Genomic DNA, 17,914 nt, shown 5'->3' on the forward strand with positions numbered 1-17,914 from the left:
TACTTTATTCTACACCTTTCTAGAATCTTTTTCCCTTAACTCCTGTTTGATAATTTCTACAAATAATCTTTGTAGTTATTTTTATGCCATATGTGTAGGATTTTGTAATGATTTATCTTCTATTGTTTTAATCCTTTAGATAGTCCGGTAGATAACAGAAGTCCAAGTTTTTTGGTTCCCACCGGCCATACAAGTAATAAAACGGTGCTAAGAGGGGAAGTTCTCATGCTGGAATGTATCGCTGAAGGACTGTAAGTTGCTAACTAGGAGAACTCTACTGTGCTGTGTCTGGTTTTGTGGAATAACTTTACAATCAACTAGTTAAAAGTCATGTCAAAATCATATTTAAAGCTTCTATATTAGCAAGTTATGAGAAATAAAAATAGTCCTCAACACACACTATGTTTAAAATGTGAAGAACTCAATTCTTGTGTTTTCCCATCACCCATTATCACATTTTTATTTTTGTTTTCTCCATTAATATTACATACATTCACTCTTATTTTTCTAAATAAATACAGTGCTATATCCTTACTTGTTGTATAATGAAATATTATATTCTTTCTCTAGGGCACAGGCCTTTACTGCACAATTATACCACTTTCAGACATAAGTTTGCAAAAATCCGTCTTTTATCCGGCATTTGCGTGCCAGGTCGTTTTGTCATTCCCAGCCTGAACCCCTGTTCAGACAGAAGAGCAAATGACTGGGTTAAACATTTCTACCCAGTAATTTCCTGATCAGCACGGGTATTTTTTTCTGTCTGAAAAGGTCAACCCGGGTCGAAATTCTCAGATCTCTGACCCTGGTAAAAATCTGGATCGAAGTCCCGGAAATTTTGACCCGGTTGACCCTTCCAGACAGAAAAAGGACCCGTGCAGATCAGCATATAACCGGGTAGAAATGTTTGACCCAGGAATTTGGTTTTCTGTCGGAAAGGGGTATTAGTGTATCCTGTGGTATTATAGACAACTGCTCAAAATACTTAGATATTAGTCAGACAGGGCTAGACTTACAAAAGGCACAATGACAGTTGCACAACACAATTTGACTACTCTTTCTGCAATTCCATAAGGAAAATGTTTTGTAGTAATATATTTACAGGTTATGGGTACCAGTATGATGCATTATGTAAGTTAGTAGTTTATATCCCAACACCAATCAGAATCCCGCCGCCAGCATTCCACCTCTAAGTATTGGGGTTAGGTGAAGGTTTAGGAGTTAGGGTTAGGCACTAGGGGGAGGGTTAGGCTGTGTGAGGGGGGGGGGTATAGGTTAGACTGCAGGTGGGAAGGTTAGGTTTAGGCTGCGGGGAGGGACGGTTAAGTTTAGGGGTAGGGTTAGGATACTTACAGACAGGTATCTGTATCCTAACCCTGTTGGGATGCCGGCGTGGGGATTGTATCCGCCGGCATCCTAAGCACCGGCATCCCGCCCCCAACCCCAAGCACACTGACAAAAGCAATTTTCTACTAAATCGACTAAGTCATATTATTGCTCACAAGGTCAGACAATTACAACAGGCCACTTGAGATACCAACTTTGAACAAGTCAACTGATGATTATTGATTTGCTTGAACATAATTTCAAATGTGAACCCAGATGCTGCAGTTGTAGCTGGAGTTACATTCCCTCCATTACCTTGTGCTTTCCTGCCTGAAAGGCACTAACTAGTGGTACCTTGCCATAGACCACAATGTAGAGGGGCATCCAAAAACTATTTTTTTATTACAAATGTGAAAATAATGAAACTTAATATAGCAGTATTAAAGTGTAAACAAAAGACCTGGCACTATTATCCAAATATTTGGTATAATAACCTATTTCACCTGCTGCTGTTAATAAGAGAATACTCAGCCCTTCAATTCACAGAAAAACAAAACTTAAGTGACAGCGCTTGTACATAGGTATTTTAATATATAAAAATAATATATATATATATATATATATATATATATATATATATATACAATAATGAATACAATATATATAACAAATATACCGTCCGGTGTTAATTATAATAATATACTTTTTAAAATATGTCTATAAAACATGCAATAGCATCCACTGTAGTATCACTGAATAGTCAAACATAGAAAAAGCTCATAAGTTGTTAGTTGTAGCAGCAATTATAGTTATTAACAATAGGCTTAAATGTAGTAGTCACAGTCACTGATGTTAGTATGGCTTCTCAGTGTGAATTTCCTCCATCCATTCGCTTAGCGGTCACTCGCCTCTGAGGTATTAGTAGGTATTAAGAAACCGCATATTTACCCACTTTGTGCTGATCCTGGCCAGGTAATAATATAACGCCTTCACTAAGGTTAAACAATGGGTAATTTCCGCAGCTTGTAAATTCCTTATTCCTTAGGAGTCAAATTCACTTAAATGGAAGCCTTTTTCTCACAACTACTGGTGTAGTCACGTTTTGCAGCCTTCCCAGGAGAGTGCAATCGGCAGATTTAGCTGTATGCTGCATGCACAGATCAGTGGCACTGACTGGAGCAATGTAAACAACGAAGTAAAATCTTTAACACGTTTCCCCGCCTATACAAAATATCAGCGGCTTGCTCAGAAGGTATGATTAATGTCCCGCCTCTGTGGTTTATATACCAGTATTTTCCGGTTCACGCATGCACAGTATTGACTTCACCCAAGTCTCATTTTGGGATGAGCCGCATGCGCTGTGGATCGTGCATTCCACATGCCCTGATTCTTCTGTGGATCATGCGTTTCACATATTCATTGCTTCTTATGTAAATGACACCATCGTATTGCACTTATATAAGACTGATAGATACTCGGTTTCTAATATCCACCGCCATGGATACTTATATTATAAAAGATAATATTATATTCACGCCATAACCACAAATATATGCATTTAGAAAATCGGGCATATCAAATAATAAACAACATAAAAAAAACACAGTAACATAATAAGTATACAATTTTATAACCTTTGCACTATGTCAACACATAATAAGCCTATTCTATATCTAATCTATATCTACATAGGTAAGTATATTTTTCAAAATATCGATACCCAGTATATTAACCCCCATAAGTAAGTTTTGGTTTTTTTTTAATGAAAAAAAACTCTCAAAATGAATTGTGCAGTATACTGCCATTACTTAAGAGGTGCAAATTTTCACATGGACAAGAAATGAGTAAATAAAAAAAGAATCAAAATTACTAATATGTGGTATTGCAATACATTTATATTCATGCAGATGTGCTTAATTGTCCATCTTACATATAACAAAACGCAGACTCACAGCACTTCTTATTCTGGCTATTGCCCTGTGAAAGCACTGTGGTCAGCATTTGAAGGTCCAGATGGAAATGTAGGGTGGAAAGAAGAAAACCGTCACTTTAGGGTCTGGCGGTAATATGTTTAGATGTATGCGTTTATTATTTTTTTTTAAATCTATTTATATAAATAGGTCAGTATAATATCATAACACAGTGTAGAATGTAAATAAGGTTATGGACCCTGTGACATTGTACACAAGATTAATTAATGAAATGCAAACAGTATTATTTGTGATTATTTTTACTATATATGGGGGAGGGGACAAGACTGTGGAAGGGTAAAGAGGAAGGGGAGTAGCAAATGTCAAGGGGAAATTCAATATATATATATATATAATCAAAATGTGCAGATGAAAATATATTGTCCAGACCGTTACTAACCATGGAGACAGTTTTTGAGTGAAGAGATGGTCCCTATAATGAAGGCAGTGTATAAACTTCTCCATGGCAGCCACATTCTGTATGTCATTTTTAAGTTCCTATGAAGAGGGAGGGAGTGTGTTTTTGTAATTCTTAGCTGAAATACGTTTCGCAGGTACTAGGATATGTGACATTAATTTCGTAAAGTGCTTGTTAAGGTCCAAGAGGGTAGGGGGTGTAACTGAGGAGAAATACTCTTTTACTACCAAAGCCTCAGTCACACAGTTGATAATGCTGGGTACCAGGGCCATAACCAAAGGTAATGGGCCCCATAGAAAAATTTCCTCGGGGGCCCCCACAGGTCTACCTATACAGTGCCCCTGTAGTTGTGCTCATTATGCAATACACCCTGTAGTTGTGCCCCTAATGCAGTGCCCATTATACAATGTCTCCTGTAGTTGTGCCCATCATGCAGTACCCCCTGCAGTTGTGCCCCTTATGCAGTGCAACAAGTAGTGCCCATTATGCAGTCCCTCAGTATTACCCCTTATGCAGTGCTCCCAGTAATGCCCCTAGCAGTGCCCCTTATGTTGTGCCCCCAGTAATGCCTCTAATACAGTGCCTCCAGTAATGCCCCTAGTAGTGCCCCTTATGCTGTGCCCTCAGTAATGCCCCTAGTAGTGCCTTTTTATGCTGTGGCCCCCTCCCTGGTGCAGTACTTACCTCTCTTTACGCTGGCCGCTGGGCAACGCTCCAGTCCACTCTGCCAGCTCTCCCGCGTAGACGCTGCCGCTGACTGGATCTAACTAGTTCCAGCAGCAGGCGCAGGCTCTCATCGAGGGTGACGTCATGACGTCACCTGCGTACTGCATCAGTGGGAATGCTGGCCTCTGAAGTGATCAGAGGTGTCTTTAGTCTCTGATCGCTTCAGAGACCAGCGTTCCCAATTGCACCAGTAAGTCTTGGCCGGCCATGCTACAGAGAGTGCAGGGGGATGCTTGCTAGGCTGGTGAGCCGCCGGGCCCCATAGCAAGCGCACCCCCTGCACCCTACGCCACTAGTTACGCCACTGCTTGGTACACACTGGCAGATATATTGGCTGATCAATTGATCGGGAAGTTGCAGATACCTGCAAATCGCAGGCTATTACATTTACTCAGTGGTTCTCAAACTCGGTCCTCAGGACCCCACACAGGTCATGTTTTCCAGGTCACGTAGCAAGTGCACAGGTGTATTCATTACTGACTGACAAATTTCAAAAGATCCACAGATGGAGCTAATTATTTCACTTGTGATTCTGTGAGGAGACCTGGAAAATATGCACTGTTTGGGGTCCTGAGGACCGAGTTTGAGAACCTGTGCATTTACCCTATTGTGTAGCAAAGTCAGTTGTTTATTTAATGACAGCTTGGACCCAATCATCAAATTAAGAAGTAGAAGTGCCCCCTTATAATGCTGGGTTACACAAGATGGGAGTCAGGAGTTGAGAACATTTTAATGACACAAAGTCTAACCACAAATCTAATAGTTGGTAGGAAAAGGGATGGGGTAGACCTATTGTGGGAACACATACCTCACAAATTCGACAAGCTACAGCTGTGTAAAAGGCTGATCTTGAGATCTTCCCATGATAGTAATCCCAACAATTTAGAAAATAACATTACTGATTGTGGGGGAGTTGTATCAAACCTTCCAAAGAGACAAGTGGAGAAGTTGCCCATACAAACAATCAGCTTCTAGCAATCATTATATCAAGTATCCTATAAAATGGTAGATAGAAGCTGACTGGTTTATATAAGCTAGGATAAAAAAGTAACAAACGCTTATGTGACCAGCTTGCATATACATAGTTACATATGTAACCTAGCAGCTTAGCTACATGATCTTAAGGGGAGTGGGTGAAACGAGAGGGAGGTCCCTGCTTGTGTGAACTTACATTATAAAGGAGAGGGAAAGAGTGAAGCTACAGAGAAGATATTAGGTAGATAAAAAATGGAATGGTGGTAAATGGGCAACCAGATCTAGTAGGCTAGAGTAAATAAATTATGCTGCCCATCCACTAGCAGACCATAAAAACGACAGCACGATTACGACATTGTTTCTATGTCTGTGATAAGCCTACACTGAATGAGCAGTCGTTCAGTGCAGGCTCATCAATCATCTGGCAACATGCTGAACCTGACGTTATCGTCAGGTTGACCAGCATGTTTGTCCGATGATTGATGTCGGAAATGAGTGAGGTGAGGTCAATGGCTGAGGAGGCACACATGGAGATGGGTCTGAGTGCTGGGAGCCTGTCTCTCCCCCTACTCACTGTAACTCTCCCCTCACTACACTAAGCTTCAGTGTCCATTGATTCTGTTACCTTCATTACTGAGTCTTCTCTTGCTGCTGGTGACTGAGCTCCAATCTCTAAACACTGCAGTGCACTTCCTGGGCACATGACACATCCAAGGTGTCCATCAGTGCTCAAGGCACGCCCTCCATACTAAGAGGCATGCCTCTACTTGCTCTCTTCTGTGAAGCTTACTGCCTGTGGTGGGGCCACACCCCAGCTCTGCAAGGAGTGTCTGACTATACAGAAGTGAGGCTGATATCTATAGCTGCCTCATCTCTCGCCTCCCTGCAGTCCCAGGGCACTCCACAAAGCTGGTGAGTCCTAACTATAAAAATGATTACAATAAACAAAGAAGATGTTTACAAGTTATAAAAATATTCTTTCTATTATTCTAATCATTTTTTTATCAAATCTCAGCTCTGCTTCCCCTGCCTACCCTGACTACACGTCCCTGATATATATACAATGTCATGCATGTATTTGCATGTGTACAATAGTTTGCAGCTTGAATGTATGTCAATATATCATCTTCTAAGCTACTGTACTAATGGACTCTTACATTGTTTTCTCATATATATAAAATGATACACTTCTAAATCAATTGAAACATTCAGTACATTTTAAGTAAGTGCTGAGCACTAGAGTTATTGTAGCATGAAACAACAGCGTGGCTTTATGTAGCTGGTTATCCAATTTATTTTATTTGGACAATCTGGCACCACATAGATCTGTTTTTCTCTCTGGTCATTCCCTAGCCTTTTGTTTATTCTGCCTCATTTAACTTAGAGAAACTTGTGTATTGTGGGAACACAGATAAATAACACGTCCGTGACACAGTAATTGATCATTTTTACATAACAAGAAATGGCCAGGAGCACTTCTTAGTATGCTGTATTGCTTATGTCAGTTTTATAGCTTGTATGACATTGGTTAAATTAATGTAGTGGACAAGAGATTACATGATTGATGCTTCTGATTCTATCAGTACAAAACTGCATACTTTATCTTCTTTGTAGATGTTTTTTTTACTGTAGATTTAAACAAGAACAAAACTTTTCATTCAGTGTATTTAGCACATTATGCAGCACAGAACTGTATTTTATGATAACCTGAAGGAAATAAATGAAGAACTGAGTAAAGGGAATGGGTATGTAGTGCTGGCTGTCGGAATGCCTCCTGTCAGAATACCGACAGTGGCATCCCGATGGTTGGTATCCCGACAGGGATTGGATAAGTATACTTACTCTCCCCCTTTACCCCCCTAACCCTCCCTTCTTGTAGCCTAACCCTAACACTCTCCACCCAACACCCAAACCCTCCCCGTTAGTGCCTAAACCTAACCCTCCCAGTGGTGCCTAACCCTCCCCCCCTAGGGGTGCCTAACCCTAATCCCCCCCAAACCTAACCCCGCTACGCTCCCTAAACTTAACCCTCTCCCCCTGTGGCTAACACTAAGGGCGCCCCGGACTTACCTAGTTTGGGCTGGCATCCTTCGGCTTTCCGGCGTCGGGATTAAGATAGGCGTAGGTATTTTGACGCCTATCTTAAGTTCCTTGTCGGGATTTCCCTGTTGTTATTGAGACCAGCGGCATTGCAGCCGCCGGTCTCATAACTACATCCCGAGTATAGTCAATTTTCATATTTACACTCACAGAGGCAAACACAGGATTTCTGGAGGGGGGATTCAATGCCATGCCGTCACTCTGGGCATGACCAGCATAACCGGGGCATGGCTATTAATAACTCCTTCTCACACCCATATAGCATAGAAAGCGACTGACTTCACCGTTAAATGCTCTTTTCCACCTCACCCTACTGTAATTAAAATAACTCTCCCCCACCTATTGTATATGTTATTACATTGCAGCCAATTTGTACACATAATTGCAAATCCCTTCACCACAATTAGTCATCAAAATAAGTGGTAAAAACATATGCATTTACTCCAAAAAGATAGGTAAGTGGACATCAGGATATTCAAGAAAATGTAGAATGATTGAAACATATCTCACCAATCTTATTTCTTTGATAGTTCATTAGAAAATCATGCCTCAAGAGTATGGGAGGGTAGTTGGCATTGTCCAAACCAGCACACTGCCAGCAGTAAGATATAGTACATGATATGTTACAGTGAGCAGGTCAAATGGCTCAAAAGTAGGTTTCTGGGGTATTTCACCCTGATATAATAAATATAAAATAGTTTGTGTAAATGCTATAAAACATCATAATAATGTGTAATATTTACTAAACATCTATATAAATAAAGTGTTACGTGCTGAAAAGTGGAACATTTATGGGGCAACATTTAGACATTATGGTGCACTTTGTTAACATTTACATATATTTATTTAATGTTAGTTTATCAGAAAGTATACACAACTAAGGGATTGTTGACAATAAAAAATACGTTGAAAAACTGCAAAAAAAAAATAAAAAAAAAGATTAATTTCTCTCATTTTGCTCAGCAAATGTACCATGTAGACTGGTTGGACAAGTACATTCCTATCATAAAGGATGGAACATGCTTTTTTATTTGTGATTAGTATATTTTCATCAAATGTATGTATCTGGTTTGAATAGACAGTTCCTTGTTTGGGATCCAACGTTCCATGTCCTCATTTCCATCCAAATGCTCCCTAATTTGTATCTGATCCTTGATGTATACATCTGCATTAGTAAATTCCTCTATTGGCTCCCAGAAATGACCATGGGCCTGATTCAGAGATGGATGCATTGCCGATATTGCACGTGTGTAAGCACGTATAGCTATTGTATTGCGATTACGCTTACACAGAGGAAACACTTGCACAATGAGTGACAGGTAGTCAGCGCTTAGGGGATGTAACGGGGGGTGGTTAGAAAAACGCAGGAGTGTCGGACCTTGTGAACACTGTTTTCTAAGAGTTCATAAATTAGTCACTGCGTTCTTGCTCGCAGCCGGAGAGTTGTTAAACAGGATTTTCTAGCGCATACTCTATAGCGTAGTAATAATAACCAGAATACGTTTATCTTAATTAAAACTATATTTATTTAAATAGTGACATTGAATATACCTAGATAAGACTATGTCAATATAAAAAATAAAATTTAGACACCTAATACCGGTATACAGGACAAACTAACATCCACAAGAAATAAACATAAAAGTCAATAAATAATTGTAACCTTAGATCTGTAATTTAGACGAAGTTCCACATATAGTCTTGTCCTAGTGGGTTCTTCCTCACTGATATGCTGCTGCACACTGATCACTCATGTGCACTGGTCTCTCAAATGTAAATGAATAGTCCGCTGTGTGAATATAGATAATGTAATGATGATATGCTCCAGGCGTTTTACTCACCCCACCGGTTGATGAGACTTCATATACTTGTTAAATAACAGCAAAAAGTCCGTAACTTATGCAGTCTTCTGCTGAGCCTACAACGGCTGGCAGGTTCCCGTGGTTATTAGTCCAGGGTTCCGTATGGGGAATTTTCCCACTTAGGGCTACTGTCGGTATGAATTCCGAAGTAATAAGCCGATCTCTGCTTTGGCTGTGGGTGAAGGAGTCTGCTGGCAGACTTACTCGTTACTTCTGTCCAGATTGCCAGGTGGCTTGTACAGGATTGATGAGCTCCACTATCGACGTTTCACCTGATAGTCAGGCTTCCTCAGTATCATAGAGTAGCGCTTCTGTAGACCCGCTATGTCTGAGAAAGCTTAGACTTAGTCAGAAGGCTGATGGCCTAATGATCTGCGTTCGATGTTTCCGGTTTTGTGCGTTAGCGGCGAATGTGAGATGCTTGCAGTGGGCGTCTGTAAGCACTGGGTGGTGACTGAGTCATTAGCATATTTTCGCAGTTGTGATTCGTGAAAGATTGCAGCTGCGATGGCATTTGCTTCCATCTATGAATCAAGCCCAATATGTTTCCATGAAGCACACTAGGGCTTTCCCAATATTTTAACATTGTTCTTTTAATGGTGCAAACCATTAACTGACATTTATCCAACAGTGCTTGATGTATAATATACTGTATGTAAAAACATACTTATTTTTTACGCTAAATTACAATTTATTTTCCTTAATGAAATTTCAAGAACTTAAAGTTCTTTTTATTTTAGTGAACCACCTGGGCTATAATGTCTGTTTCACGAGTTGCATCCTATCACTTTATTTGGCTGGCAGTAAATTAATAAAACATATTTGTATAAATTTTTGGGATACATAGTCTTTGAATATTTGCTTATACAGTTGTCAGTATATACTTTAGGAAATAGCCATTTTCTTTATAGTTCTATATCCTAGGAGCCCCAAAACATATATAATTAAAGAAAGCTTTCAGTATCTAGAATAAGGTTATGTAACAACCTTTTCATTTGAAGTTGAAATTACTGATTCACTTTCTTGTAGTCTGTTGAAATATATATATATATGTATTTCAAGAACATTGTTATAATGTTATGTATTAATTAGCTTGTGTGTCAAAATTCTTTCAATGTCTCCATTACTACTTTGCAGCCCTACACCAGAAATTCGCTGGAATAAAGAAGGAGCCGAGTTGCCTAGTAACAGAGTTTTTTATGAAAATTTTAATAAAACCCTAAAGATAATTGATGTGTCAGAAGCAGATGCTGGCAAATATAGATGCACAGCCCATAATATGAGAGGGTCCATACACCATATCATAACAGTTATTGTTAAAGGTAGGTGATTTTAAAATCATAGCGGAATATGTAAAAACATTAAAAAAGGTATTGCTAGATCTGTACAATATACTGTAAAGTTGTCTATAGAATTACATAGACAAATCAGCATATATCCCATCACTGGTATGGTTAGAGCAGATCAGCGGACGGCTTCTGTTGCAGACCTCAAAGTACTGTCCAGCGGTTTTCAGAATATCTTGCTACATTGATCATTTATACTTTTATTACATTTTGGAAAAAAGAGGTTTGCCTTACAGTGATAGCTTCCAAAAATAATTAAACTATACAGTATAGCTATTGAATATACATAGTCACTCAAACCCATTTATACTGATTTAAACTGTTTAACTTTTACTCAATGCTTACTCATTAAGCTCTCAAATGGAGCAGGGCTTAAAGCCTCATATTTTGTCCTGCTTTTATTATCCATTTTCAGATAATGTTGGAGCAGAAGCTTGTTACCATGGTAATCTGAAGTATTGCTTTCTATTCTTGCCCAAGTGATTTACTGTGCAAAAAATAACCACAATCTATTCTGTGCCATAGAAATGTGTATTGCCGTTTCTTGTGCACAGAGAATAGATTTGCACAGTACACACTTGAACAATGCCTGACAAAGCCACAGGTGCAGTAGACTTTGCTTTGCCTTTTGGTATATACAGTAGCACATATGATATACAGTACTGCTTTTGTGTGCGGATTCTATTTACGTGGCACCGCTGCATTGTAGACTTGCTCTATTTAGTACTGTAATTCTGTGTATACTTTTAAAATTTACTACAACCTAAATATTTAATGGAGATAGAGAATTTATTAACACATTTACCAAACAATGTAACAGATCTTTTTAAGTACCAGCATGAGAATAAGGTAACACTTGAACTCATAGTTTTCCTTAAAATATCAAATTTACACCAACTCTCCACGTTCCTAGTCACAAAGTTACAGCATAATTTAATTTTCAGACTATTTAGATTCCCTCAGCAAGATTACAGAGGCAAGTGCAGGGAATGTGAAGTTGCTTTTATTGGGCCTAATTCAGATTTGGGAATAAAGTAACTGTACCTGGACAAACCATGTTGCGATGCAAGGAGTACAATGCATACATTTTTTTTGGCATGTGGGGTAAATAGTGGCTGCTTATGTATGTAGCCCACAAATGCTGAACAGCTTTATTATTACACTACAATTTAGATGTCAGTTTGGACACACTCCTCCCAAATATAACTCTCTCTGCACATTTTACATCTGCCCAGGGGCGCCGAGAGGGGGGGAGGAGTGGGTACTAATTAGGAGGAGCCCGGTGGGATCCCGGGTCCGATGCAGCTCCCTCCTACCTGTCAGCAGTTCAGCACACGCTGCTGCAGTCTCCTCTGTCTGTGGGGGAGCGATCACACTGATCGCGCCCCAACTGGATTTGCACTGGGCTGAGGGGCTCACGGCCCCCCGTCGAAGCACTGCAAAAAAGTTTTTTTCTGGAGGGAACGTGGCCACGCCTCACGCACCTTCTTCACCCGGGCTGGCTTTCTACGGCCATGCATCTGTCCCACCTGCAGTGCAGCATTATCTTACCAAGATGCACAGTTACTTACTCTTTCTTAGTCTATTCCCAACTCTGAATCAGGCCCATTATATGAAGTTTTGATGAAAGTCAATGGTAATGTGGAAACCCTAAATTTGTTCCTGCAATTGTTATTTTCTCCTAGATAAATTTATTTATATTCTGTTACACTGTGATTTTCAATGTTTTTAGATTTTATTTTCTACATATAATTTATCATCTCAGCAGAAAAGTATAAACTGTATAAGGATATACTGATGTCTGATGTGATAATTGTGTTTGCAGTTGATTAATGTCTCTGACCATGGTGTGTGATGGTATGTAAAACATTGGTGAGATGGTGCAGGAAGTTCATTTTATGGCTACAAAATTCTATGTTATCTATGACTGACCTGTTTATTAAAGATACGTTTCTGTCTCATCCTCTGTATGTCTGTAGCTGCACCTTACTGGATCACTGCCCCTAGGAATCTTGTACTGTCACCAGGAGAGGATGGGACATTGATCTGCAGGGCTAATGGGAATCCTCCTCCATCTATTACTTGGTTAATCAATGGAGTTGCAATTGAGTGTAAGTAAGCTATTGCTATTTTTTGTTTTTGAATTGTAATAAATATACCCTACATTATTGATACAACACATTCTACATTTCACATATGTATGTCACACACCAGCAGGTTGCTTTTCACACAGGGCCGTAACTGGGGGTCTGCGACCTGTGCCATTGCACGTCCCAACCAGTGTTTCTAATCTGAAATTGTGGGAATACCCTGTCCTAACTTGGTTATGCCTCATTTTGTGGATTTAGGAGCTGATTCAGACCCGCTCGCTAGGATGCGTTCGCTGGAAGCTGGCTGATTTTCGCAATCTGCGCATGTGTATGCATCGCAGGGTGCGTGCGCGAACCAGTGCGAGAGATCAGGTAGTGTTCATAGGCGTGCATAATTAACAGGCAGCGTCATTGTACACGTCACTTGGTTGTATTTCACACTGAAGTGATCGCAGTGCTTGCGGGCAGGTATAGTCAACCTCAAGCGCTGTGAGCACATCCGATGGTGCTCGATGTACCAATGTTTTCAAGCACTTTCGGGAGATGACGTGCGCAAGTGGGCATCTTAAGAGTGGCTGGTGGGCATCTGCATACTCTTAAGTGATCACACGCCAAGACATAGTGGGCGTGCTAATGTCTTACCATGCAATCGCCTGCCTTGCTGAGATGGTGCTGGATTTGCATACGCAGGGAGCGAGCGATCGCATCTAGCGAACGGCTCTGAATCAGCTCCTTAATACATTAGTATTTATTACAGAGGAGCAAATAAAATACTAGAAAAACAAAATGACCTTATATAAATATATATTTAGTGAACAGGTGAGGATGGGGGCTATGCAGGTGATGTCCCTTGTAATTATATTTCAATTCTGTTAACTACTCATTTTCTAAACACATCCTCACAACATGGGGGGGGTGTAGGTGTGTGCCCTTACCAGAAGCTTCAGGTAAGGGCAAAGCCAGCGCGAGTACACTACACAGCACAGTACACTACACTATAATACACACTACACACCACATGTCCACAGGAGCACACACAGCACTTCACTACCGCAGTCACCACCCGGGAGGGGATACACCCGGTCGGCTCACTAGCACAACCACTATGGTACATTAAACAAACTCCTCCGGACCTTCGGTGTGTAGGAGATGAGGACACACTCACAGCTCCGTGCCCCTGCTCATGGTTCCGCTCATGCTGGCTATTGGAAAGCAGAATGGCGGTGTCCGGGTGTCACTGCTGAGGGAGAATGGGCGACCGTGGCTCTGGCTGCTGGAGATGGAGCTCTCTAATTGCTTGTCCTGTTTGTTTAGATTGGGAAGGAGGAAACAGTGGACAGGGAAAGGAAGAGAGCCGCCTGGGAGAAGGTTCGGGTCTAGGGCCGGGCAGGGAGAGAGCATACAGGTTGCAGTGTCATAGGGAGTCTGGCTGTAAGGTGCCATTACAGGCACCCCGGTAGCCAGATGCAGGGACCGTGGGGGCAGCGACGGTGCCACCCACAGAACCCTGCGATCTAGCGGTGGCACCATTGCACACCCCTAGTTACGGACCTGCTGCAATTGCACCATTTCCTGAATTGTATTGTAGCGGTAGCACCACTGTGTAAAGTGTAAGGCATTACTACTGATCAGAGCCGTAACTAGAGTTTTTGGTGCCCTGTGCCAGAAAAGACCATTAGTGCCCCCCCTATTTTTCAATTAGGGACATAACGCACCCGAAAAAGGGTCATGGCCTCATGGGAAAGAGCTAGGGAGCAGATAGTGGAGGCTAGGAGATGCTGGGGATAAAAGAAGAGGAAGCTACAAGTAAGAATGATAATAAACAGAAAATTGACAGGCCCAAACAGCGCCCCCTGCCCTGTGGTGCCCTGTGCCATGGCACTGATTGCATCACCCTAGTTACGGCTCTGCTACTGATTGCTCTACTAGGCTAAAAGATTTGTTCTCTCTATGGAAATCTAAAAGCAGAAATATAGGTGAAACTGAAGGCTACTAATGTCCACTTAGCAATACATGCAGATGAGTCTAATTTAATTTTTTTTCTGTAGATAATAATTGAGCTATACATTATTTTCATAAATAACACATTTTTTAATGACTATACATATAATATGCTGTAAATTGTATTGAAAAAAATATATTTATATCCTAATTGAATGTACTTCTTGCTCTACATTTTCTGTATTAAAAACCCAAGTGAAAAAAGTATGTATGTATTTTTTTTTTTTAAATTAGGTAATTTTTTTCAACTGAATTAAGTTGTCTGTTGTGTTTGCAGTGGCTCCTAATGATCCCAGTAGGATGGTAGCTGGTGATACAGTTATATTTACGAAGGTGCAGGAACGAGCCAGCGCAGTCTTCCAGTGCAACACCTCTAATGTATATGGCTACAAGTTGGCAAATGCATTTGTGAATGTACTAGGTAAGGTCCCATATTTACACTTCTTGACAATTTTTTAAGTAGGGTAAATAGAATTTTAATAGAATTTTAATTATGTACATCTGCTTTATTCCCTTTACTGCCTGAAGTCTTCAGCAGTCTGTATTTATCTTTCAGCGGAAAAGCCACGGATTCTATCATCACAAAAGGTTTATCAAGTCATTTCTAACAGTGCTGCTTTGTTAGACTGCCCATTTTTTGGATCACCTGTACCTAATATAGAATGGTAAGATAAAATGATTACTTTTGAAGCATGAGTTGTTTATTTGAAAACTATATGGCATTCCTGTGTACCTGGTAACCCACTAGCCCAGCTAATTCCATATACAATTGCAAAAGGTGCTTTTTGTTTAATGGAACAAGAAATTTTAAATATGTTCATTTTAGGAGTTCCCAATGTCATGTGGGTCTTTTTATTCATGCTGTTTGACATTATTTTTATATTTTCTATGAGGTGGAACATACATTTGGTAGGATGTATTTTGCACTATCTATATGCATCTTAGACACTGAAGCACATATCTACATGTAAAATGAAAAAAAAAACATTGGCCTACGCTCATGTTTATCTGTGTATGTACATGGCGGACAAATAGGAGCTTGTGCCCAGTAAGATAAGCTGAGCCTTCAGTTTTCAGGGGTTTTCTTTTTTCCTTGTGCAGGTTTAAAGGCAAGCAGACCAGTATTCTATATGGAAATGGGTATAGCTTCCATGAAAATGGGACACTAGAAGTACCAGTTGCACAAAAAGACAGCAGTGGCTCATATACTTGTGTAGCAAGAAATAATTTAGGAACAGCCGAAAAAACTGTTGAACTGGAAGTCAAAGGTAAAAATACATGTTTTAACTCCTAAATCAGGACTTAAATATATGGTATGATATGTACACATACAATATTCATTTTCTGATTTATTTTTCAGATCCTACTATGATTATTTCTCAACCAGAATACAAGGTCATTCAGAAGTATGGTAGTGCATTCTTTGAATGCAAAGTTAGGCATGATCCCACACTGGAACCAGAGGTGTTGTGGCTGAAAGATAACAGTGAACTACCCATTGATGAGAGGTATAGTTATACCTTATTGGAATTACTTACCTTTTATGAAATATTTTTCAGTAGGCCACAGTGATTAGATTCCATGTACTGTATGCTAAATAACATCAGCCTGATGATTTTGTACAGGTAACTTTCCTCAATTACTTAACTTACTTCATAGTGATGTTCATATTTACCACAGACATAATTTGCTATTTTACATTTTTCTTCAAGAGTCGAAGAGTAAGATGCAACAAAGTCTTCTTGTTAACGTATGCATTCACCCGTTAATTGCACATCTGCAGTATGGAAATGTGTATTATACACCAAAGCCTCACTGTGTTTACTACCAGTTTACATTGAATATAAGTAAAAACTATTATTTACCAGTATAAACTATTATTTACCATCAGCTGTATATACATTAACTTTACATATCTTCTAAACTAATTTTCAGCAATTTCAAATCTTTAGGATGGGTACATATCAGATTGACGGGCAAACGACACGATTTTCCCTTCATCCCAGAACAAACAGCATAGCGTGTACACACTGTGCATTCATTAAAGCGATAGCACCATATATCGTATAATTGGATTGCGTTACTCCTGTACACACTATGCCACCATCTTTAAGATCCCTGGGAAATTTGAATAATGGGCCAGCTTAGACAAGGTATATCTTCAGAGGCCAGATCGAGAAGCTATATCGGTCTGCCGTACACAGTGAACCATGTGCACCACATCATTCACGATATCTTCCCATCTGCCATGCACAGAAGATGAGAAGATGCGATGAACGACGCACGTGAATGCGCGATTGTGCATACATATTAGACGATGTGGACGATATGCCGCACCAATTCACCTCAAAATGGCAAATAGTCCAATATGATGTCTGATGTGTACCCAGCCTTAGACCTTAATAAACATTTAAGTATTAAACTATGATTCAATTGAGCATCTGTCATATTTTAGTTCCATATTAATACAAGGCTGAGTCAAAAATTATCCGCACTCTGGCTGTAGAATTTATTTTAATCAACTTTCAGAAAATACAAATACATTATTTTTCGACATAATCTCCCTGCTTTTCAATACACTTTGTCAATCTGTCAACAAGCTTTTGTATTCCCTCATTAAAAAATGTTTTAGGTAGCTGCGAGCCAGGAATGCACCGCTGTCTTCACCTCTTCATCAGAAGTGAATCTTCGTCCTTTTAGGCCGAATGATTTGCGACATTATCCACTGTCACTCGTCTATCCAACAGAATCTGTTCACATGCACGCTCAATGCTCTCATCATGCGACCTTCTTTGAACTTCTCTATCCATTCATACACACTTCTTCGCTACAAAACACATTCTCCATACTGTGCACAAAGTCTTCGATGAATATCGGCACCAGACACATCCTCAGACCACAAAAATCGAATCACTGCACGCTGTTCTTCTTTCATGCAAATCACAAGTGGGGCAGCCATTTTTTCTTGCAATGCAGTCACAAATGAGCTGATGTAACACGTTCAAGCCTGGGGGCAGCGACCTAGCACGTAAAGCGTTGATAAGACAGTGCGGCCAACAGAAGTTTAATAAGACAGTGCGGCCAACAGAAGTTTAATAAG

General features: G+C 40.1%; 1 protein-coding gene across 20 annotated transcripts in view; it reads left to right on the top strand.

The window, feature by feature from the left end:
• NRCAM (neuronal cell adhesion molecule) overlaps positions 1–17,914 on the top strand; it is a 263,101-nt gene that overhangs the window by 173,753 nt on the left and 71,434 nt on the right. For all 20 annotated transcript variants that reach the window (XM_088457770.1, XM_088457830.1, XM_088457808.1 and 17 more), the window contains 7 exons: positions 140–251; positions 10,515–10,699; positions 12,703–12,834; positions 15,092–15,235; positions 15,371–15,479; positions 15,916–16,082; positions 16,175–16,322. In XM_088457770.1, coding sequence (XP_088313896.1) covers positions 140–251; positions 10,515–10,699; positions 12,703–12,834; positions 15,092–15,235; positions 15,371–15,479; positions 15,916–16,082; positions 16,175–16,322 — 997 coding nt within the window. The remainder of the gene's footprint in view (positions 1–139; positions 252–10,514; positions 10,700–12,702; positions 12,835–15,091; positions 15,236–15,370; positions 15,480–15,915; positions 16,083–16,174; positions 16,323–17,914) is intronic.

This window comes from Taudactylus pleione, unplaced genomic scaffold (genome assembly GCF_031769625.1).
Source record: "Taudactylus pleione unplaced genomic scaffold, aTauple2 ptg000041l, whole genome shotgun sequence".
Classification (NCBI taxonomy): Eukaryota; Metazoa; Chordata; class Amphibia; order Anura; family Myobatrachidae; genus Taudactylus; species Taudactylus pleione.